The sequence below is a fragment of the Phyllostomus discolor genome, chromosome 8, assembly GCF_004126475.2.
Source record: "Phyllostomus discolor isolate MPI-MPIP mPhyDis1 chromosome 8, mPhyDis1.pri.v3, whole genome shotgun sequence".
In the NCBI taxonomy this organism is placed as follows: Eukaryota; Metazoa; Chordata; class Mammalia; order Chiroptera; family Phyllostomidae; genus Phyllostomus; species Phyllostomus discolor.
The window spans coordinates 90,716,472-90,740,420 of NC_040910.2; the positions used below are offsets into that span (position 1 = coordinate 90,716,472).

Genomic DNA, 23,949 nt, shown 5'->3' on the forward strand with positions numbered 1-23,949 from the left:
AAAAAAGATCCAGTCAGGAACCAAGGATACTAATTGAAATGAAGAACAATTTACAGGGAAACAGCAGTAGAGTAGATGAAACCAAGAATCAAATCAATGATATGGAACATAAGAAGAGAAAAACAACCAATCAGAACAACAAGAATCCAAAAAAAAATGAGGATAGTATAAGCAGCCTCTGGGACAATTCCAAGAGGTCCAACATTTGCACCATAGAGGTGCCAGAAGGAGAAGAGAAAGCAAGAAATTGGAAATGTGTTTTTAGAAATAATGAAAGAACACTTGCCTAAGTTGGCGAAGGAAATAGACATGCAAGTCCGGGAAGCATAAAGAGTCCCAAACAAGATATATGCAAAGAGACCCACTCCCAGACACATTAGAATTAAAATGCCAAAGGTTAAAAATAAAGAAAGAATCTAAAAAGCAGCAAGAGAAAAGAAGTTAGTTACTTACAGGTGAGTTCCCATACGACTGTCTGCTGACTTCTGAAAAGAAACTTTGCAGGCTAGAAACAATTGTCAAGAAATATTCAAAGTCATGGAAAGCAGCGACCTACAGCCAAGATTGCTCTACCTAGCAAAGCTATCACTTAGCAGCAAATGGGAGATAAAGGGCTTCCCAGACAAGAAAAAACTAAACGAGTTCATCATCACCAAACTATTATTCTATGAAATGTTAAAGGGGCTTATTTAAGAAAAAGAAGATCAAAACTATGAACAATCAAATGGCAAAAAATACATATCTATCAACAATTGAATCTAGAAACAAACTAAGCAAACAAAAAGAACAGAGAATAATGGTTACAGAGAACGTTTTGATGGTGGGGGGATGTGGGGGAATGGGTGAAGAGGTGAGGGGATTAAGAAGTACAAATAGGTAGTTACAGAATAGCCATGGGGATGTAAAGTACAGTATTGGAAATGGAGTAGCCAAAGAATGTATGTGCATGACCCATGGACATGAACAATGGGATAGGGCTTGCCTGAGGGAGTAGGGGGTGCTTGGTGGAGGGGGCAAAGGGGAAAAATCAGGACAACTATGAGCATAACCAATAAAATATAATTTAAATAAAGAACATAAAAAATATAGCAATCAAGGGCTTTCAATGTCACATTGTATATTTATCCAGGGTAATTTCTTCCTGAAACAAAGAATGAGCATAAGAGTAACTCTGATCATTACATTATCATTGCATTGGCTTGGAGGTTGCCCCAGTACTACAGTGGGGACTTCCATCTCATTTCACAGTGGATGAAAGCATTTTTCCTTACGGCCGTGCATGGCCGAACTAGTCTATTCCACGACAATGTTAGCAATAGCCTGACTTGTTATATGTTCCAAAAGAATTTTAAAATGTTATACTAGATCTTATGAACTGTAATGACCTTTACTTTCAATTTCATTATAAAAATTTAAGATATATCAGAATATGGACAGAGAAAATGAATAAAATTTCTAAGGAAATTGAGGCAGTACTTTTTAATACCACTTTTCCTTCTGGTACCGATGCCTACTCACATCAGCTTCACAGGGTCCAGGGCAAAAGAAGCCTCATGGTATTAGAGCAACATTTTGTGAGCTGATAAAACTCAAAATTAAGCATCTAGACAATTTAGACTTACCTAAAAGGTTACAATCGGAAAGCTTACAGGTAGAGAGAGGGAGTGAGAGATGTTAGATGTGGTCCTAGCTTTTTGTTTTTATTAAGTCACGAAAAGAGGCCTAGACTAGAAGCCCAAATTCCATCACCTGCTACCTAAAATTCACTCTCCACCACCACATTCGGGCATCGCTTGTCCAAGGTGCTCTGATTCCCACATTGTAAATATTTTTAGCCAGAGAAGGTATCTAAATTGTTGCCATTTGAAAGACACCAACCAAGAGCTGCCCAGTATCATAAAGGAACCAGCCACCAGCCACACAGTGCAGCTCCAGTACTGGACTATCCCGGACTGAGACACCCTGAAGTGTGTATACTTAGTACCCAAAAAGTAAAATATCCCTTTAATAACTTTAGATCCATCACACATTGAAATGACAATGTTCTGCTATAATGAATTTAACAAAATATATTATCAAAATTAATTTCATCTGTTTCTTTTTACTTTTCTAAATATGATGACTGGAAAAATTTAAATTACTTAGGTAGATCTCATTAGATTTCTATTAGTGCCGACTCAGAGGTGTCTACTTTCTAAAACTTTAATTGAAATGTCTAATGTTTAAAAGAAGGCCACTCTTCAGAATTAACTAAGTTGGGGTTTGAAATGAATTTAATTACTAGTCTTCACTGCACAAACTCCTACAAGGGGACTATTCTTAATAGAACTGAGTGAGCCTACACAGTCTCATCTGGATGAAGAGGCACCAACCAAGAGCTGTGCTTTATGCCAATAGGACACTTTTGTACACCCCACTGTGGCCCTTGGGAGAATCCCAGGGGAACGCTAGGAGGGAGAATGGTGTGGACGCTACTGGCCGTTTCCCCCTTCCTCCCACCCAACAGCAGGGATATGGTTTCAATCTAGCTACCTGTTCCCCATGCTGTCCCCATTCATGCACTCACACACGCCAGTTCTGTCCTGGAGCAGGGGATACACAAGTGGTCAAGAATGCACAAATTAGTGAGTGCAGTTAGAGGGGTCAACATCTAAACATCAGGCCTGGCTGGGTGACTCAGTTGGTTAGAGCTTCATTCTTATACACCAGCCAAGGTTGCGGGTTTGATCTCCAGTCAGGCCACATACAAGAAGGAACCAGTGAATGCATCAATCCATGGAACAAATCAATGTCTCTCTCTCTCCCTCCTTCTCTCTCTCTCTCTCTTTCTCATCAATACATTTAAAAATTTGTTAAAAACATCTAAACATCCCACTGGCCCAGCTGTTTCTCAGCACTGGTGTCTCATTGCCTCGGAGCAGTTGTTTCTGCAGTCTGTGGGATTTCCAGCCCAGAGGACTCAGATTAGCAGTTATCAGGCCCCCACCCGGCCTTATCACCCAGTCACAATAGCTGGCCTGGAGGGAAAAACAAGTAAGACTGAATGTCTGGCAACCCAGCCAGCTTCAAGCGCAGAGAGAGTGGGCAGCTGTCCAGTGCATGTGGATGCAGAGGTGCAGCAGCGCCCGGCAAGCAAACGCTCCTCTCCTCGGCTGGCTGGAGCTCTTTCAGCTCAAGGCTTTGAGGCCTCTTAAACGCACGTGCTTCCTGGTGTCCCCCTTGTCCGTCATTTGAACCTTCATGTGAAGACTTTTCAGATCAGTGCCACTCAGTAAATATTGATCGACTCTTCGTGGCTGCCCCGAGCAGAATTTGATAAGACTCTTAGGCACCCCCTCTACACAGGGAGGGAAAGAAACGTGTGGGTGGGAGGGAGGAAAAGGGCAGAGACCGGAAGGCTGGCAGAGCCAACTGCCCGCGTCACCCAGTCTAGCCAGCCAGCGCCTGGCACCGTGAGAAAGGAACGGACAGACAACACAGAGTAGGGCCTCAAGCAATACTTGGAGGCATTTCGTTCCTCACCGTGAGAACGTGAGAGCGTTTCTCTCTGCTCACCTCCCCCTCGCCCTCTCTCGGGCCCACACCTACGTCTTCCCCGGACTGTTTACTTTCCTTCCTCCCCCACAAGCACAGAGACCGCGTCTTATTCCTCCAAGTCCCCAGAGGCTAGGGCAGCTCCTGGCACCTAGCTGCCACCTAAACACTTGAGGATTGAATCCCTGCCTCGACCTCCCTGCCTCCTAGGGTGCCTCCCTGCGGGCACCAGGAGAGTCTGTCACCCTGCTGACGGCACCTCATTCCAAACCCCTGCATCCAACTGTGTCTGCATTTCCAAAGGCTGCGCACAACGGTCTGAAACACAGATGGCGGGGAAGGCGGAGGACAGGTCAGGGCATGAAGGCACTGCCACCCGTGCGCACACAGACCTATTTATATGCTGCCAGAACGTTGTCGGCCCTTTCCCACAGACACGTGTCCTTGTTTTACCCCGGACCCCAGTGGGTTTCTATGAGGAAGACCGACTACTCTGACTTGTCTGCCCTATTTTGTAACAAAATAAATGAAAAGCAGAGCATACCAAAACCCTACCCCAACAATAGCAGATTATTATATTTTTTAATGAACTGACCCACCACGCTTTTTCACACTTGTGCTATGCTGCAAGTAAGCGCCTGTCACTCGGAAAGCTCAAGGTTCCAGCAGCAGTTGTGTGGCCTTGGATAAGGAACACAGGGAGACTCTTTGTCCTCTGGTTTCTTCAGTGTGTTAAAGGAGATAATGGTATATTCAATGGGTATGAAGAAAGCTTAACATTAGTCTGCATGGAGCTCTTTGAAATGCATGAAGGGCACTACAGTGTGTAAATTTAACACTCGCCCTAGTGTTCCTTCAGAACCCTTGTCTGAACATTTATAAAATCTCTCTGAGGATGCATGTGTACACACACACACGGATATATTTAGATTGCTTAATTGCTTTTAAAATTTTTAAGTAAACACACTGAAATGATTATAATGCATCTGTATAATGTACCCAGTGCAAGCCTGCCACGATAAGAGCTATTCGAGAAGCTAAATCACATCAATGCAAGAATACCAATGAGTCAATTGATGAAATATTGCATTAGCAACGGCCTCTGACCCCATATGATGCCAACCAAATGCTTTTTCCTCTCTTTGTAATTTAATCATTTTTCAGTTAAATTAATTTCTTAAAATGCACTCAGATAAGCCGCCTGTGTTAAACACACACACACTCACACACATACACTCCTCCAGGTACATGTGAAATAAAGGACAAACTACACTCCTGTGTGACTCCCTACCTCTGCTTCTGAAATGGACAATATCCTGTTTCTTTTTTTCTGTGTCTGACAAGAAATGTCTATAACTTCTTCCTGCTAAAGTGTGATGTCCAGGGCCTCCAGGACCCCAAGACAGAGACCCGGTCACCACAAAACTGAGATAATGCAGCCCTGAGAGGCCCCACAGTGTGCTGCCATGCAGGCTGACTGCCTTCCTTTTAAAATATATACGTAATTTTAAAAAGACTTATTTAATACACTCTAACTGGTTCAGAAGGCAGCACTCCCAGAAGAGTGCTAACAAGCCCGCCGCGCTCGTCTGTGCTCGGGCTTGCTGGTCGAGCACATTCGACACACATCCAGGAATTTGTTTGAGGACTGAGCGTGGTTAAGTCATGTTTTAAGAATGTTCTCTCATTATCCTGACTCAGAGGGCGCATGAGCCACAGAAAGGAGGCTGCACACTGATACCCTCTGTTCCATCTGGTTTTCAAGAACTGCCTTCCACCGGACGGAGGGCCACAGGGTGATGTCACTCGAGGTGAATTCCTTCATGTCTTCTTCTTGTGGGGCTAGAACAGGAGTGGTTTTCCCTGTTGACGGTTTCAAAACTGGGTCACTAGGGGGTTAGGCTTGTTGGGGGAGCGTCTAGGGGAGGGGAGGGGGTACGGAGAAGGGACTAGCATGGAACGAGAAGGCATGATAAAAATGACCAGCCAAGATATTTATTTAGGAAAACTGAAATATAAGAGCTGTGGTTTGGCAAGTAGCTGATGCTTAATGAGAAAGGCAGAGAAAGAAATGAGATGAAGTGAGGGGGGAGAGGGGGAGGTGGTGGAGGGCAAGAAAGGCAGAAAGCGAGGGGGCTGGAAGGAGCCAGACCCCACGGGTGACGGAAATGCACAGAAAGGACATTAGGAGGAAATGTCCCACAGTGAGAGCCTAGAAGCTCAGCGTCAGGACAGACTGCCCACGATGGGGCATCTGGCCAGGTCAGGGTCCAGAAACTAGGAGAAATGTCTTTGATAATTCTTCTTCACTCGCCTTGTCTCACGTCCATGAGCAAGCACATGTCTGAATGAAATTTTGACATTTCCTCAAAGGCTAGCATAGGGGTCACCAGGCCATAACTACCCGTTCTGGTGAGGAGCCTCCTCAGGAGCCTCTACATTGTCTGTCTGTCTCTCTCTTTCACATGCACGCACGCACACACACACACACACACACACTTCAAAACCACTCCAGGGCTTTCCATTGCACTTAGAATAAAATCCAACCCCACGTCTTACAACCTCACCAGCCTTTCCTCACAACAGTCTTCCAGCCCTACTGGCTTCCTCTCAGTCCCTCGAGTCCCCTGAGTCCTCTCTCACCTCCAGGCTTTGCCAGTGCCATTCGCCCCACCTGTGCCCCTTCTCCGCCATCAGAGAACTGGCTCTTCTTCATCCTTCAGGCCATACCTAGAGAGGCTACCCTTGGCCACTTGGTGTGAATAGGTCCCCACCCTCTCCACTGCCAGCCCCAGCACTCTCACTGTACCCTGTTAGTGTCCTAGCATTAGTGATCAATTGTCAGTGTCTATTTATTGATTTGTCTACATGTAAATTGTCCTTGGCACCTAACTAGCCAAATATTTGTTCAGTAAATGGGTAGAATGTTCCAGATTCACTGCTTTAGACACTGTCCCCAACAACCCATCTTTGCTTCAAGTGTCCCCTCCTCCCCCTTGCCACTTCTCGCCTGGTCCTCACCTAATCATCCAAGCTGTTCCTGTTGCCTGAGAATATCCGAATAACCCCAGCGCACCACCCCGAAGGGAAGGGGAAGGTAAGCAGCTATCCTTGGGCAGGGCAGAGGCAACAAGACGCCACAAAGGGTTAAAAAAAAGAAATTAGAGTTAGGAACTAATCTGCTGCTCCTCCCATATAATTAGAAAAACAGAAAAAGAGCATCACAAAATAAAGAGCCATGGAGAGAGAAGAGGGCACACACTGGAAATCTGTCAGGGATGAATGCTCCTCTGTGTGCTGCAGTTGTCGGAGGGATCCCCACTCCACAGGGCACACGCTCCGTGACTGCAAGGCCAGGAAGTGGGTAACTAGAAAGGAGGCCGCTTGCCCCCCAAACCAGCACTGCCCCTGCCCCTCTCTCCCTCACAGGCACAGCACTTTCATCCAAACAAAATATCATGGAGCAACTCACGCTTCATGACGGTCCAGGAGCTGCTCAGCACTCATGATGCCCTGCCCCCTCGATGAGAAGCGTTATTGTTTGTTTGGCCTGAGTATTTATCTGTCCAGAAACATGTTTAATGGCCACATGAGACCCCTGACGTTGTCATAGCTTTCTGAAGCCTGAGTCTTGCTCAGAGCTTGGTAATCAGCCCACAGATTAAACTCTTGGCCAAGCATGTAGGGCTTGAGTTTATCCAAAGTCCAAACAAATCAGATACTTCTTCTGGACAGAAGTCAAACTCTTTCCTTTGGTAATAATTCCTCAGAAATTCCAAAAAGCAGTATGCCTTATGTCCTCTGAGTTCTTATAATCACATTCGATCTGGTATCAGATGCATCAACTGCCGTAATGAAGGGTTTGAGAAGCCTGAAGCCTCCAGAATGGACGAACAAATCTAAGCCTGTCTGGACTTTTGAGAAGTATCTCAACACCATGGGATCCCAAAACTTATCCGTTTGCCTTCTCTTAGTCCAGCAGCACAGTAGACCAGCTACAATTCCAAATGAGGAAAATTCTAAGGGATCCTGCAAAGGACATACTTTTTAAAAATATTAATTATGGGGACCCTGCCAATCTCTAATAGAGTCTACTTTATTCCAAAAGAGATTTCAGACCTCAAATATTTGACCTACGAAAGCCCAGCAGGCATTGCTCCATTTCATGCAAGTTCATGGATGGCCGAACGCCTCGGACCGGATGCACCCTCACATTTAGGGTTGAGGTCATAGAATGGCATTCTCTGAAATTCGGGATTAAAAAAATAATCAATATAACATTAACCACCGTGATATTAGTAACATAAAATTAAGATTTTTAAAGAGGTGAAAAGCCTTTAGAGGTGTTTTATAAATCTGTGGTTGACGTTCTCGAGATGTTCTCAGATCTCAGCCAGGAGAATGAAGCTCCACACTGTAAGTAATGGTGATGGCTACCATTGGTTGAGCAGCTACTGTGTGTCAAGCACAATGCCAGAGACTTCACACTGGCTGTTCCATTAAGGCTCACTTTGTAACAGCCTACCTAGCTCTCTGGCCATCTCAGTTATATCGATTTAATACTCATTTTTAGATTGTTGTATTGCATATTTACAGTCTGGACAAATACAGCTGTGGGGTGAATGAAGAATGTCACAACAGCCCACGGCATATTCAATAAGCCATTGCCAGTTTAAAAAAAAATTAATCTGATGAGGAGGCTCTGGCTAAGACGGTGCTGAGGTGCAAAGGGGGATAAAAGATGTTCAATACCACACAGTGAGGACCACCACTGGGATTCTAACCCAGTTCTTCTCAACTCCAAAATACACTATTAATGGCATGAAGTGGAAGAGAAATGGTCCCGTGAAGTTGCACAAAAAGGCAGTGAAGTGAAACAAAGATGTGGTAAAAGTCTCCAAAAGCTTTGAGGTGAACTACCTAAGTCAGTTACCCGGAGGGCAACATGTCTGGAGGAAAGCAAGTTTACTCCTTACGTTCTCCGCAGCCTGCTAGGGATATCCCTTAAGAACACTCAATTCCCTTGGATCTAATTCAATATTCGCCAAACCTCCTGATCTTTCATTTGATCTCCTGGGGATGCCTTTCCACCAAGAGGAAATACCTTGCACGCGTGGCAGGGCTGGTTGGCTACCCGCTCTATTCTCGGAGATAAAATATTCTCTTCCTTGGTCAGGAGGAGAACATTTAGTCCCTGCTGAATTGAGTTACTGGGAATCAATTACTAAAAAGTTCAACTTTGTATTAGTTAAAATGGTGCTTCTAATCCTACAAAGGATCCAATCCTGGGTCTTCAATGACTTCCATCAAAATGTATACATAGCCCTGGCTGGTGTGGTTCAGCAGACTGAGTACCAGCCTGTGAACCGAAAGGGTCGCCGGTTCAGTTCCTAGTTGGGGCACATGCCTGGGTTGTGGGTGGGGTTCTTGGTTGGCCAATACATGTTTCTCCTTACACATCAATGTTTCTCTCCCTCTCTCTCTCCCTTCCCCTCTCTCTAAAAATAAATAAAATCTTTTAAAAAAGAAAAAAAATGCATACATAGTCCAGAGGGCTCACTTTGTAACAGCCTACCTAGCTCTCTGGCTAGCTTAATGACATCAATTCAGGACCACTTTTAATAAGTGACATTAAGAGATTGTCATGTTGCATATTTACAGTCTCGCCAAACATAGCTACGGGATGAATGCAGAATGTCACAACAGCTCATGGCATGTTCGATAAGCCATTAGCCAGTTTTAAAAATTAATCAGATGAGTCCCCTGCACAAAGAGGTTTCAGAGGTAAATCCATGAAGCTTTAAAGGACTAACATGCCCACAGTCCCCTTCTCAGGAAAGCCACTCATAGAGATTGTTGCTGCAAACAAACGGTCATCGTCACAGCCTTGCGCACTGAAGGAAGGCCACCTCACCATGCTGGCCTCAGCTGATAAGAACAGAAACCCATTAGTCCTGGCAGGGCTCAAGGTAAAACGACAATGTTGTTTGTGAGGGAGGTCATCTGCTTCTGCGGCCACTCGGCATGGAGCTCTATGCCCATCAGGAGAGCTTCTGATTAGATAGTGATAAAGTGACCTAGTTAGATTCTCTCTTAGGAAGAGGAAATATTAGGTGCACAAAGAGAGCAGGGGTTGTTCTGGGTCAAGTGAGTAGCCGGGCCAGGTCTTACAAGCCTCGGGAGCCTTAGATGCACAGCCAGCCCTCTGGACAGGTTACTCTTTGTATTGGATTCAATATCCCCTTCAAAATGTTATTCCTGAACTTTAATACAGAGTCTACTTTTGAAATCTGATACTTGAAGTGGACCTTTACAGAACTCTTAAAGAACTTCTTGAAGCTTATTTGTAAACACCAAGTATTTCAATCATTAGAATCCACCATCTATTTAAGTCTAAGTTTTTTGCCTTCATGTATTCATCATTTATCAGGGACACTGTCACAAAGAACCATAGAAAACAGGCTCCTTTGCCAACCAGGAATTATGTTTCTTCCTCACTTTAATATTTCCTTTCCTTAGCACTTGGCTTATAATGCTGAAGCTGATCTTATAATTTACACACCAAGCAGTAGTTGACTCACCAAACACTGAACTTGGAGTTGCTCAGTGACTTTGCACTGGCTGACCTCTGGCATGCTCACCCTCTTTCAAGGGCAACGTGATTCTTTTCAAAGAAGTTACTTCTTGGAGACACTTGAAATGTAGAAGAGTTTAAAACTGAGCCATGAAAGTGCTATCTCCAAACCTTATTTAAAAATTTTAAAATATCTATGGCTTACACTCATGTGCATTAAATAAAATCTTAAAATATGCCTCGGAAAGGAAAGATACCAATTAGTGAGGGTTCACTATATGCCAAGTGTGATGTTAGTGCTTTTTTTAACCCTCTCACATTTAATCCTCACAGCAATCTTTTGAGGTAGGTAGTATTATTTTTAATGGATATTGAAGTGGAAGGAGGAAAATCTGGGCCCAATACGTACAAAGGTGCTTTTTCTGCTGTAGGCAGCATCATGGATTTGGGAATGAGATGCTCTGCTTCTGAGCCCTGATCTGCCACTTGCTGTGTGTCCTTGGGCACGTCTTTTCTCTCCCACTCCCTGACCTCGGCTTCAACTTCCTCCTCTGTGAGTCATTAATCATTATAATTATTTTTGTACTTAAGAGAGGTCCTGGCTCCAACAGACCAAGCTCTCTATCTATTACTTCACTCTTATAATTTCAATTGGTGTGTCTTACAGATTTTGCATCTTTAGGCATCTCCTTTTGAAAGGTAAAAACCATGGGGAAAGGTCTTAGTTTAATACAATACTTATCACTTAATGTTTCAATTACCAGCTAATGCTTTACCAAGGATTACTCAATAGCCAGCTGAGAACTGAACCTGGGCTGGGCTCCTGCAAATGGAAAGGTACTGACTGCTGGTGGACCAATGAAGGCTGAGTGACAAGGTGCCCAAAAACTTCACCTAAGTACATTTTATCTGAATTCTGCTTGGCTCAGGGGACGCCTTAGAAGTTGGTATGAAGGCAGGAAGGGATGCTCAGGGTGTTACACATAGTCTCATCTGGCTGAAATATGAGCGGAGAAGTGCTGAAAAAGGAAAATGAAGAAATCGTGCCCTGGGGGAAGGCATAGGGAAGGCCATGGTCAAGAGCTTGGACTTCACCTCTGAAGCAGAAGAATTTTTGAAAGCTTCTTAGGTGGGGACCAACGAGCCCCATGCTGCTTACAGAACAGGGTAAATGGTGGGAGTAGGGTGTGGAAGACGGGCTTCAGGGTATGGTTAGGAGGCCCTTACAAGAATCCAGTTAGGAGGTTATGGAGCCCCAAACTCCAGCAGTGGTGAGGAGAAAAGAAAAAGGGGTGCAGCACTGCCAAGGACACAGCTGCCAACTGGGTGTAGGGGATTGCTGAGAAGACCCCTCAAACCACAGATACCAGGAGATTCTGGGCACTGATGAAAGGTCCAAGAATTTCTATTCTCCTTTTTTCCTATTCTCTATCCAATCAAAAAGCACTAACTTGATATCAGTTGGCAAGTTACTGAGTATTTAAATACAGTGTGTGGCAAATGAGGTTTACAGTTGTTCGTATGGAAAGTAACACAATAATTTATAATAATACAAGAATAAACTATATTTCCTGTACTCACAACTCTAAACCTACTTTTGCCCCACCCCATGTGCACAATAAACGGAAGAATCATTTTCACTTATGAAAATCACAAACAAACCTGGCAGAGAGAGGGCGAGGCTCTGCGGGCCCAGCTCTAACCCTGAAAGAACCTCCTTCCCTGGGAAAGGCAGCCAATATTTGCGACAGCTGCGAGGTAACTGGGCTCCAGTCTCGGTTCTGCCACCCGTGGGCATTTGTGTCTTCCTTTCCATGTGGAAGCAGGCCTTTCAGAGACCCCCTGCACAGCTCAGACTCCAGGGCTGCACTCTCTTTCCCTGTACCCATGTACTGCCTTTAACATTGTCTTATTCAGTTAAAAATGTTTCCCTCTCATTTTGTAGTGTGTCTTTATCAAACACAGCACTGATTCAGGGTAGGAGTGAAGGCCTCGGTATCAGGTTTGGGTTTGGACGTCAAGACAAAGCCAATCCACCCCTCCCTCTCTCCCTCAGCATCTCGTCTCCGCCTTCGGCCGTCAGCGCTTCGCCTTCGCGACAGCATCCCACTCGTTCCCACGGCAACCGGAGAGCACCCACGCCCCTGCTCTCGGGCTGCAGCCCCCGCCCTACCCCCACGCCAGCTGCGGAGGGAGAGGGCCGGTTGCCAGGGAAACGGAAGGACGCCAGGGAGCCACCCCCACCGCCTCCGCCCCTGGAAAGGCCGGCTGCCAAGCTAAGCCGCCGGGGAGGAGGAGGAGGAGGAAGAGGGGCCAGTAGTGGGAGGGGAGACAAGAGAGGAGGAGGAAGAGGACCAAAGGAACCACCCCCTTGCGATTGATGGGCGGCTCCTCCACCGGGGACCAGCCCGCCTGCCCCGCCCCTCGGCCCCTTAACCCCTCTCTGGGGAGAAAGGACTGACCCACAAGGTAACCGCCAGGCCGGCCTGCCCGCCCCAGCGTCCCCCGTCCTCTGCGGAGGTAGGGGGGCGGGCGGGGAAGGAAAAGGGGACTAAAATGATTGCGGAGGGAAATCAAGCCTGAAGCCTGGGTGTCTGGCCACTCCCTCTTGCTGGCACAGCGCCCGTTTTTTCTGGCTCAGAAAGACAGGTTTGGGGCACTCTGTGATAATTTATTTACATGCTGTCAGCCTCCCGTATCTACATAACTTGTCCGCAGACCGCCCTGGTCTGCGGTCCAGGAGAGGCACACACGGCCCTCGGCCTCTGAGTGCAAAATTGTTGATATTATTGTTGAGAACACCGAATTGCTTGTCAAGCCCGTGACATGACCGCCCCCCCCACTGAAGTTACCCTGCTGCACGGAGCCTTTCTCTTCTGGGCTTGATGGTCAGTGTGCGCCCGCCCATCTCTGTCAGTTTCACAGTAGAAGGAAGAGTCACCTCCAAGGCGACCCACGCCCAAAAAGCCCCCGCCCCATCCCCCAGTCTTGGCTTTCCTAAGCCAAACTGACTGGAAAGGTCTGATCACATCCCCCGACCCCTCTGGATTCCTCCTCTTTCTTCTCAGTCACAGTATTCTCTCAGCATCAGAGTGGGAGGCAAATAAGGCCCGAATCATTCGTTCAACTTTGTTGCTTATGCTCAAGACATTTTAATACGATTTTTAAACGCTGTATGGTTTTTAAAGCTAAAACTTAAACAAATCTGGCGATATATGTGTCATTATAAATTAATTGTGTAAAAGGATGAATAAGGAGTCTTGAATCCTCCTAGGCACCTAATTGAGGAAAAGAAGGAATTTTAAAAAATAATTTCTTTTTATTTTTCAATTACAGTTGGCATACACCATTATATTAGTTTCAGATGTACAACACAGTGATGAGACATTTATATAACTTATGAAATGATCACCCTGATAAGTCTAGTACCCATCTGATACTATACATAGTTATTAAAATATTATTGACTATATTCCCCATGCTGTATTTACATCCTGGTGACTGTTTTTATAACAGGCAGTTTGTACATCTTAGGGGGACTTTATACACTGGGTTGTCAGGTACTAATGTAGCCATTTAGATTTTGTTTCGAAGGAAGCTTCAGCCTAAAGAGGGGCTTAAATTTACATTTTTCTTTATTGCTGAACCAGTAACATGTTCCCTCTAGTAGTATTTCTACTATGAGAACATAGTAGGAAAACAGTAAAATAGCTTTCTTGTTTATTATTCAAAATAAATCCCTTCAAGTCGACTCTGACAAGTGTGGTCACAGAACAGGAAGCATAGATACAGATTGGATACAGATTAGATGTGATTTTTTTAGCAAACTGAGAAACATTGCTGCAACCTGATTCTGTTCTCCTTAGTCAGGGAAATTTGGTTTGAACTCACTGGAAATTTATACTATAGAGGAATGTGCATGTCACCAAGTTCTTAGAATATTCCTCATTGAAATTTCACAGATACGTAGAATTTTGAGGCCGAGAAGGATCATTCGCTCTTGCTTTCCCACTTGCCTCCTACTCCCTCTGCCTCTTCTTTTCCCTCCCACTTTAAAATGGTTCCCCATGTTGGTCTCTAAAGCACAAATCTGGCATACCGTATTATCACCAGAGACTTAAAACAGAAGCGGGCATGACCATGAGCGGATCTAAAATTGAAAAGCAGGTCAAAGGTGAGAAACAAGTTGAACACAGAAAGCTATTTCAGAAATATGTGCCTTGCCCACATTTTATCATCATTCTCCCCCCTTCCACCTGTCTGCGTTTGCTGAGGAAAAAAAATTGGCTTCAAATGGCCATCTGCTTGAGTAGGCCCACAAGACTGAGGCCCACGAATTAAGCATTATCTCATGTGGATTTATTTCCATACAGTTATTTCTGTTTCTTGTTCATCCTAGTCAGTTTTTTTTTAACCTGCAGCACAGTATGAAGTTCAAGGGACACTTCCGAAACGTGGAGAATGTTTACCAGAATGCTGGTAATTGACCACGTTCTTCGTCTAGCTCTAACGATCTGTTTCCCGGTGCCTGGAGTATTTGTTTAATCTCACAAAGTATTGATGTATTTAAACAAGAAATCACATGTGGCATCATGATACTTCTAAATGCTCATTTTTATGGTAGAGTACAGCAATAGAGAGTTTATGGGAGGGAAAAGAGACTTTTGTAGGCAATTTTAAAGACCTTTATTTGGTAAGTGATTGTGAAGTCAGCGGTAACCTAGCAGGTAATTCAAATAGTGTTATTTCCTACCTATTTAAACAGTTATTTCATGGCTCTTGACTTAGAAGCCTCCTTAAAATAACACCACATTAAGGCAGGATAGATTAGCTAGCTTTTCTACATTCACTTTGTAACCAAAAGGTATCACCCAGGTGGACTCCGGGTTGTGCTCCTTCCGTGACCATTAACATATTTACATTATGAATCTTATGTTCTCTGCCTAATTAGTATTCATTCAGACAGGCTTCTCCTTCCAATGTAACATCAGAGGTTCACCTTTCTGCCTGTTTTAACACCATCATCTCCTGAAAAGGGTAGGAGCTTCATTTTGGGCAGGTACAAATTCATGTGAAAAGTTAAAAGTGGTCTCTTAAAATGGAACCTCATCATTGACTATTAAAATGCTCAGAGATTTAGGTTTTGTGTATAGATTAGAGAACTACCAGTTTTGGATTCTGACTCTCAAAGAGTGGTTTTCCACGCTCAAGACAAAATAGCCCCCTGGGGGACCAGCTCGATCATCCCTGTGGCCCAGGGTGAGAAGTCGAGGCCGGAGAGAGTTCAGAGCAACAAGACCAGATACGGGGTCACCGTGAGTCAGGGGTGAGCCGATTCCACCAATGTCTCCACCACTGAAAAATCAGAGAAGGTACAAAAGTGGCAGAATGTAAACATTTGGGGCAGCAATGTTCTCTGTCTTATCCTGCTGTTTCCCCAGAGCCTAGAAAGCACCTGTCACATGGTAGCCGCTCCAAAATACATGTAGAAATAAAGGAAAGACCTTCACTGGACAATAAGTGGAAATCATGTGGAAACTCTGATGACCTTATAGATGAAGTCTAGCAGACCCATTTGTTTTATTGAGGTATTAATTGACATGTAACATATTAGTTTCAGGTGTACAATGTAATGATTCAATATTTGTATATATTGCAAAATGATTGCCCTAATGTCTAGTTAACATCCATCTAGCAGACTTATTATTAATAGAGCCATTTATTAACTTCGGGAACTTAAATACTTTGTCATAAATTTAGGCCTCACCAATCAGAGCCACACTCTTGAAAGTACTGTCTCTACTTCCTTACCTGTCCTTTACACAGCCCACAGCAACCTGCCTTCAGCCCGGTCCCCGCACTAAATGCTCTCCCCAATGTTATTAATAACCTCCTTCTTGAAAAGCACTCTTCTCGGCACCTATGAAATACGCCCACTTGGTTCTCCTCCTACCACTCTGGCCTCTTTGCAGGGTTTCTCTTTGGCTCCCTGTTCTTAAATTTTAGTGTTCCTCAGAGTTTTGTCCTGGGTCCTCCTCTTTTCAAGACCCATTCTGCCTTCAACTTCAGTTGTTCCCAAAAATGCCAGCAAAGCCCAAATCTTTGCCTCTCTAGTTAGCTCCTGACACCTACACCTACTTACTTGACATCTCCAGTTGCTGTGCCCCAGACACACAACTCCAAGTTATTTTCTTACAAACCTGTTCCTCTTTCCTCCTCTGATTCTGAAGGGAGTGTTGGTACCAACCGCTGCTGCCTGAGCCAGTCACCTGGGCAGCTTCCTCCACACGTTTCTCTCCTGGCCCACCCATGTCATCACCAAGTCCTGATGACTTCCTCTCCTGAGCATCCCTGAATCCCTCATGGGTAAGAATATGGGCACTGGAGTGAGACTCCTGGGACTCAAATCCCAACTCTTCTACTTACTAGTTCTATAAACTTACACAAGTTACTGAATCTCTTTGTGCCTCAGTTTCCTCATCTGCAAAAAATAGAGATATAGTGCCTGCCTCGTAGTATGGTCATGAAGATCTGAATGAGTTAATATGTGTAAGTGCTTATAACCTCCAGAGGCTCAGTAAATAGTAGCTGTGATCTCCTCTTCCTCTTCCTCTTCCTCCTCCTCCTCCCCCTCCTCTCCCGCCTCTTCCTGCTCCTCATCTCTACTTTTTCCTACTCAAGGTCCGATCACGATCTTATCTCATCTGGATTACTGTAATATGTCCCCAGTGGTCTTTCCACTGCTACTTTTACCCCATACTCACCCCAACCCCCAATCTAGTCTCCATACAAAGGCTGGAGGGATCTTTTAAAAATGCAAAGGTAATCATCTACTCCCAAGATAGAGCCTTCCAGTGTCTTACTACAGCTCTTCGAGCCCTGAGCTTCACAGCCCGAGCTTCACGGCCCCACCCACATGAATTGGCCCCTGTGTACCTACCCTCCAGCCCTTTGGTGCTGTTCTGCCTGTCTCTCTGCTCCACTGGCACTGGTCTTCCTGTTTTTCATCCACACCAGTCCCTTGCTACCCTGATGCTTCTGCATCTGCTGTCCTCTCTGTCCAAGATACTCTGTGTTGCACTTCTTGCCTGGCTCACTCCTTAGCAAACTCAGTGTCATTTCCTAAGGGAAACCTGGCATGCCAGACCAACTTATGCCCTTCCATGATAACACTCTCTGAAAGAGCCCCATATGTCTCCATAGCATTGATCACAGGGTCCACTTGTTCACCGTCGGTCTCCTCACCCCAGACCACAAGCACCACAAATGCAGAGGCTGTGTTCATCCTGCTGACTGCTGTATCCCAGTGCCCAACATGGTGCCTGGGTTGGAATAAGGATGCAAAACTTGTTGAATAAATGAATTTAAATTCCCAGGGCCTCGGACTCCTAGCCAAGATGGAGGCATAGGTAGACACACTGTGCCTCCTCGCACAACCAAAATAAGGCCAGCAACGATTTAGAAACAAGATAACAACCAGATCTGACAGAAAATTGAACTGTATGGAAGTCAGACAACCAAGGAGTTAAAACATACACATTCATCCAGACTGGCAGGAGGGACAGAGTCAGGCAGCCAGGCGAAGAGGGTTTACAGCACAAAAAGCACTGGCACCGGGAGTGTAAGTTATCCCAGGTGTGTAAGGCATCTCGAGTGTAAGAGCACAGGCAGCTGGCAGACCCAGAGAGGCAGCGACTGTGAAGCAAGGCACTGCACACAAGGTGCCTGGCTGTCTGGGCCACCTTTGCACGCAGATAAACCAGGCAAAATTGGGCAGTGAGACAGACCATGCAACCCAGGGTCCCAGCACCAGGAAATAGAGCCTCAGGGCACTCATAAAAACACTTGTGGGGGTTGAGTTGCTGGGAGAGACTCCCAACCACACAAGAGTTCCTTGGAGAGACCCACAGGGTCCTAGAACGTGCACAAGCCCACCCACATGGGAATCAGCAGCAGAAAGGCCCAGTTTGCTTGAGGGAAGTGACTGAAGGGACTGAAATCCGATGGAGAGAGGAGCAAGCACCATTGTTTCCTCTCAGACCCCGCCCCCACATATAACATCACAACCCAGTGACTAGGGTGCCCCGTCCTGGAGAACAGCTAAGGCTCCACCCCTCACTATGTAACAGACGCGACCAGATCAAAATTTAAAACAAAGGCTCAAACGGAAGTACAAATCAAAGCCCCAGAGCCAATACTTTTAAGTGACCAAGAGGTAGCCAACCTATCAGATGCATAGTTCAAAGCACTGGTGATCAGGATGCTCACAGAATTGGTTGAATTTGGTCACAAATTAGATGAAAAAAGAAGGCTACAATAAGAGAAATGAAGGAAAATGCACAGGGAACCAATAGTGATGGGAAGAAAACTGGGACTCATACCAATAGAATGGACCAGAAAGAAGAAACAGACAACCAAACAGAAAAGAATGGAGAAATAAGAATTCAAAAAAAAATGAGGAGAAGCTTAGGAACCTCCAGAACATCTTTAAACATTCCAACATCTGAATTATAGGGATACCAGAAGGGGAAGAGCAAGAGCAGCAATTGGAAAAGTTATTTGAACAAATAATGAAGGAGAACTTCCCCAATCTGGCAAAGGAAATAGACTTCCAGGAAGTCCAGGAAGCTCAGAGAGTCCCAAAGAAGTTGGATCCAAGGAGAAACACACCAAGGCACATCATAATTATATTAGCCAAGGTAAAAATGAAGGAGAGAATCCTAGAAGCAGCAAGAGATAAGGGGACAGTCACCTACAAAGGAATGCCCATCAGACTGTCAGCTGATTTCTCAAAAGAGACCTTGCCGGCAAGAAGGAGCTGGAAAGAAGTATTCCAAGTCATGAAAGGCAAGGACCTACATCCAAGATTGCTCTATCCAGCAAAGCTTTCATTTAGAATGGAAGGGCAGATAAAGTGCTTCCCAGATAAGGTCAAATTAAAAGAGTTCATCATCACCAAGCCCTTATTTTATGAAATGTTAAAGGGACTTATCTAAGGAAAAGAAGATTAAAAACATGTATAGTAAAATGGCAGCATACTCACAATTAACAACCACACCTAAAACAAAAACAAAAATAAACTAAGCAATCAACTAGAACACGAACAGAACCACAGAAATGGAGATCACATCGAGGTTTAGCAACAGGAGAGTGGGAAGAGGAGAGAGAGGGAAAAGGTAGAGAATACGTAGCATAGATGGTAGGTAGAATATAGACAGGGAGAGGGTAAGAATAGTATGGGAAATGTAGAAGCTAAAGAACTTATGACACATGGACATAAACTAAAGGGAGGGAATGTGGGTGGGAGAGGGTGTGCAGGGTGGAGGGGAGTGAAGGGTGGGAAATAGGACAACTGTAATAGCATAATGATAAAATATATTTTAAAAAATAAAAAATAAATTCCCAAGCCCTCATAACCTCAGTCACTTATAATTTATCTAGGTTCTTGAGTTTTCTTGTCATCATGTTGTAGACCTACTTCTGAATCAGGTGTCTGTCAATCTAACTCCCATGTCTAACCGGCACAAGGTCACTAGAGCCAGCTGATGGCTCCATTAGCAAGCCAGCTGATGGTTGCACTATTTACACCCAGAATGAGAGGGCTATAAGGGCATCCACACCCATACAAAGAACCCCTTCAGTCTGAAAGGAGCATCTGTGTCTTTCAAACAATGGAAATTAGATTAATAAAGAGAATAAACACAATTATACTAATTCCAAATATGGCAAAGTAATAAAGGGTTCTATCACAGTGTGTTTATTTATCTTTTATATGCAGGTCGGGGACTAAGAATCATGTTGCATGAAGCAAGGGACAGACAGAAGTTCTTCAGTGATGTTCAATATCTGCGGGACATGCAGCATAAGGTGGAGTCTGAATATCAGGTAATCGCAGGAAACAGGAGTTACCTTCCCCCTTTGCTTGCAGTGTTAGAAGAGCACTTAGCAGATAGTGTCAGTATGCATATGTGATAAGCAGCAATAATTTTCTATAATCCAAAACCCACCACTTTATAAGCCATGGGACCATAAAAAATCCACTTTACCTCTGAGGCTCACTTTCCTTGTCTGTAAAATGGGGATAATAATAGTACCCACCTCATAACATTGTCATGAATACAAAATGAGACAACCTTTTCAAAGTATTAGCACAGAACTTGGCACACAAACCTTGTTAACAAATGACAGCAGAGTTTAAATTTGATAAACCAGCCAAATCAGGGAAAAAGACATTATGGAGCTAAATTGGGTCGCCCTACCATTTATAAAATGACAGGGCCCTTCATCGTCATTCTGCCAGAAGAAAGGTGGTTAGCACATTCCACAATAAGCTAATTATTCATCACCTTAGTTACAGTGTTTATATGCAGAAACTAAACACACAGAGAGCCTGAGGAGTCAGTGATGCAATTACCCAGAGCTAGCATAGGACAAACTTGCCAGACGGGATGTGGGATTCAGGGAACACTTGGGAAGTGTCATTCAGCCTGCTGGCCCTGGAGGTCAACCCTCATCCACCCAGGAGGCATGTCCTCAGCTTCACAAAGGACTGAAAAGCACTCCTTTCCCAAGGAAAACACAGAATTGCTGGTTATCTGGTTTTCCTTCCCCCTAGCAATTTCAAATAGAACTGAACCCACCAGGTCACCAAGGAAACCAGGCCTATCTCAGTATCCTGTGTAACACAGCTTAGCTTGGGGGCTAGAAACGGAGTCAGCAAACTTCTCCCACAACTTGGCAACATACCTACAAGACCATAAAATGGAAGGAATTTCTATAAAATAGAGAGAACATAAACATTCGAACCGGTCATGCTGGAGTACATCCACTTTTCTCAAAGGTGCCTCTGCCACCCAGCCCATGTTTCAAAATTCTTGTCGGAAGTTGTCTTAAGAACAGGCACCTAAGATAATCAATCTTATTTTAGGGTCTCTGTTGGAAAAAAAAAAAAAAAAACACAACAACTTGAAGCCACTGCAGTTTTATTTTCTAATCTCTGTTGGGCTTTCAACACTATGCTTATTATAAGGACACTTTCAACACTGTTCTCATAAATAGTAATACATAAGTGCCTACTTTGTCCTGAACAAGGTCCTTTTTATCGTGGAGTTCTTAGTCTAGAATTGAGAAACAAACAATATGTACAAGTAAGCAAGTATGTAAGATCGCTTCAGTTTCTGATGGCTACGGAGGCAGATAAAACAGAGGTAATGGATTTGGGGGTGATGCTTCTCTAAACAGACAGGGAAGTCCCCTTTGGGAAAGTAACTTTGGCCGAGCAAGTAAATGACAAGAAAGAACCAACCAGAACATCCTGAACAGAAGGGAAGCAAGTCCAAGGGCCCTGGGGCAGAAACTACCTTGGAGCATTGGAGGAAACGAAAGACCAGAGAGGCTGAAACACACTGACTGAGGGTGAGCATGGGAAAGGCAGGTAGGGCCTGGTCATGTTTACCAAGACAACGCTCGGTGTGTGGAGTTTATTGTCATCACAATGAGAATTATCGGATGATTTTAAGCAGGGGAGTGGTATGATCTGATATGTTAGGTTGGCCAAAGTTCGTTCGTTTGTTTGTTTTTTTCTATAAGATGGTTGTATTAGTCCTTAGTTGTCTTTAACTTCATTCAGAACAATTTTGTTAGATTGTATTATGACAGCTGCCATATCAGTGTGCATTTAAAAAAAACTTATCAAAATTGATGAATTTTTGTGTAGCTATTTTAATATTGAAGATGGAAGAAAATATACATTTTTGGCATATTATGCTTTATTATTTCAAGAAAGGTTGAAACACAAAAAAAGATTTGTGCAGTGTATGGAAAAGGTGCTTTGACTGATTGAATGTGTCAAAAGTGGTTTGCAAAGTTTTGTGCTAAAGATTTCTCATTGGACAATACTCTACAATCGGGTAGACCAGTGAAGTTGATAGCGATCAAATCAAGACATTAACTGAGAATGATCAACATTATACTATGCAGGAGATAGCTGAAATACTCAAAATATCCAAATCAATACAATTATTGGTGAAAATGAAAAAAGTGTCTTTGATCTTATGGAAAAAACTAAACGGACTTTTTGGCCAACCCAATACATTTTTAAAATATCTCGTGGCTGCTATGTGGGGAAAGGTCTGAGAGGGGCAAGAGAAGCAGCAGAAAAACTCATAAGGAAACTGCACTGGCAATTTAGGAGAGAAACTCTGGTGGTTGGGGCCAGAGCACTAGGAGGAGAGGTCACAAGTGGCCTGAGCAGAGAACAGAAGTAGCAGAGACCCCTTGCTGAGAGCTGGAGGGGCAGGACTGAGAAAGAAAGGAGTGAAGGATGACTCGCTTCAACACGTTCACCTGTCCATCAGCCCTCTCTGTTACCATCACTATTTCAAACTTCTCTACTTCTTTCAAAGCAAAGAAGCAAATACCATCACTATTTTAAACTTTTCTCCATACTTTCAGCAAAGAATTTCTCTTCCTGCTTTACAGACACATGAAACAAAACAGAGAACCCAAGGCCATGGGTGGGAGGCCACTCGACACCCATTCCTTCCATCAGGCTACACCCCCATCTAGCCTTCAAGTCCCGAGAGGTGAGGTGACCCTCTCCATGCTAATGCTCAGCCTGAGGTCTTGGTCCATGTCCCTCTGTATCCAGCCCTTCTCCATCCATGGACCTCTCATCTGTCTTTGAGATGTGCTTTCTGATTGGCTCAGCCTACAAACATGCCCAATCTCTCCATTCTGAGAACAAAACAAAGCTGCCTGTGGACCACATGTCCTTTTCCACTCACAGCCCCAGCACTTTCCAGTCTCCAGATGTCCCCAAATAGTCCTCTACATTTCTACCTCCACTTCCTCTCCTCCCACTCATTCCCTGAGCCACCGCAGCCTGGTGGTCACCGCACTGCCCCTGAAACTGTTGTCACCTGCAGCCAAATTCAGTGGACAACTTTTAAGTCTTTGCTTTCTGGAGCTTTATCTACATTTGACACTATTACTTCTTTCTTCTTGAAACATCACTCCTTTGGCTTTTTGACATCACACCCTCCTGATGTCCCTTCTATTTCTCACATTCTTCTCCCCAGCCCCTCAGATGTTACTTCCACCAGTTTTCCATCCTCCACCTGATTTTCTTCTAATTCACAAGGTCTCCAAGACCCATCTCATCCCCTCCTGTGTTTAAGATTTTATTTATTTATTTATTTATTTATTTATTTATTTATTTATTATAGAGTGAGAGGGGAAGGGAAGGAGAAAGAGAGGGAGAGAAACACCCATGTGAGAGAGAAACATTGATTGGTTGCCTCTGGTACTCACCCCAATTGGAACCGGACCCACAGCCTAGCACATGCCCTGAGTGGGAATCAAACCAGAGACCTTTCACTTTTCAAGATGACACCCTACTAACTGAACCATACTGGTCAGGGCTCCCCTCCTGTGTTTTTAACCACCATTCATATACTAATGACTTGTAACCTGAATCTCCCCAAAGTGTCGGAATCAGACACACACCTGCTGTTAGACATTCCCATCTGGATGTCACATGGGCACCGCATATTCAGCACGGCCACAGTTGCACTCCGCATGTCTTTCCTTCTGCCTCACTCCCCTCTATTCCCCGTCTGATGACAGTGACCCAAGCCTTCCCTGACTCCTTCTCCTCCCTTGCCACCCACATCCCACCAGTCACCATGTCCTGCCAAGTTTGCTGAAAAAGCTCATGACCTTGTACCTTCATTTTTATCCTATTGCCACCACCCAGGTTTCAACCTCTGTAGTTTCTCTCCAAAACTATCGCAATATCCTTATCACTGGTCTCCTTGCCTCCAGTTCTGCCTTCTTGAAAT

At 44.5% G+C, this 23,949-nt stretch overlaps 1 protein-coding gene across 2 annotated transcripts in view; it reads left to right on the top strand.

The window, feature by feature from the left end:
• The first annotated feature begins 12,320 nt into the window (after nucleotides 1-12,320).
• The window catches only part of MARCHF10 (membrane associated ring-CH-type finger 10), an 82,432-nt gene continuing 70,803 nt past the window's right edge, over nucleotides 12,321-23,949 (top strand). For both annotated transcript variants that reach the window (XM_028520916.2, XM_036033536.1), the window contains exons 1-2: nucleotides 12,321-12,577; nucleotides 19,887-19,993. In XM_028520916.2, coding sequence (XP_028376717.1) covers nucleotides 19,904-19,993 — 90 coding nt within the window. In that variant the 5' untranslated portion in view covers nucleotides 12,321-12,577; nucleotides 19,887-19,903. The remainder of the gene's footprint in view (nucleotides 12,578-19,886; nucleotides 19,994-23,949) is intronic.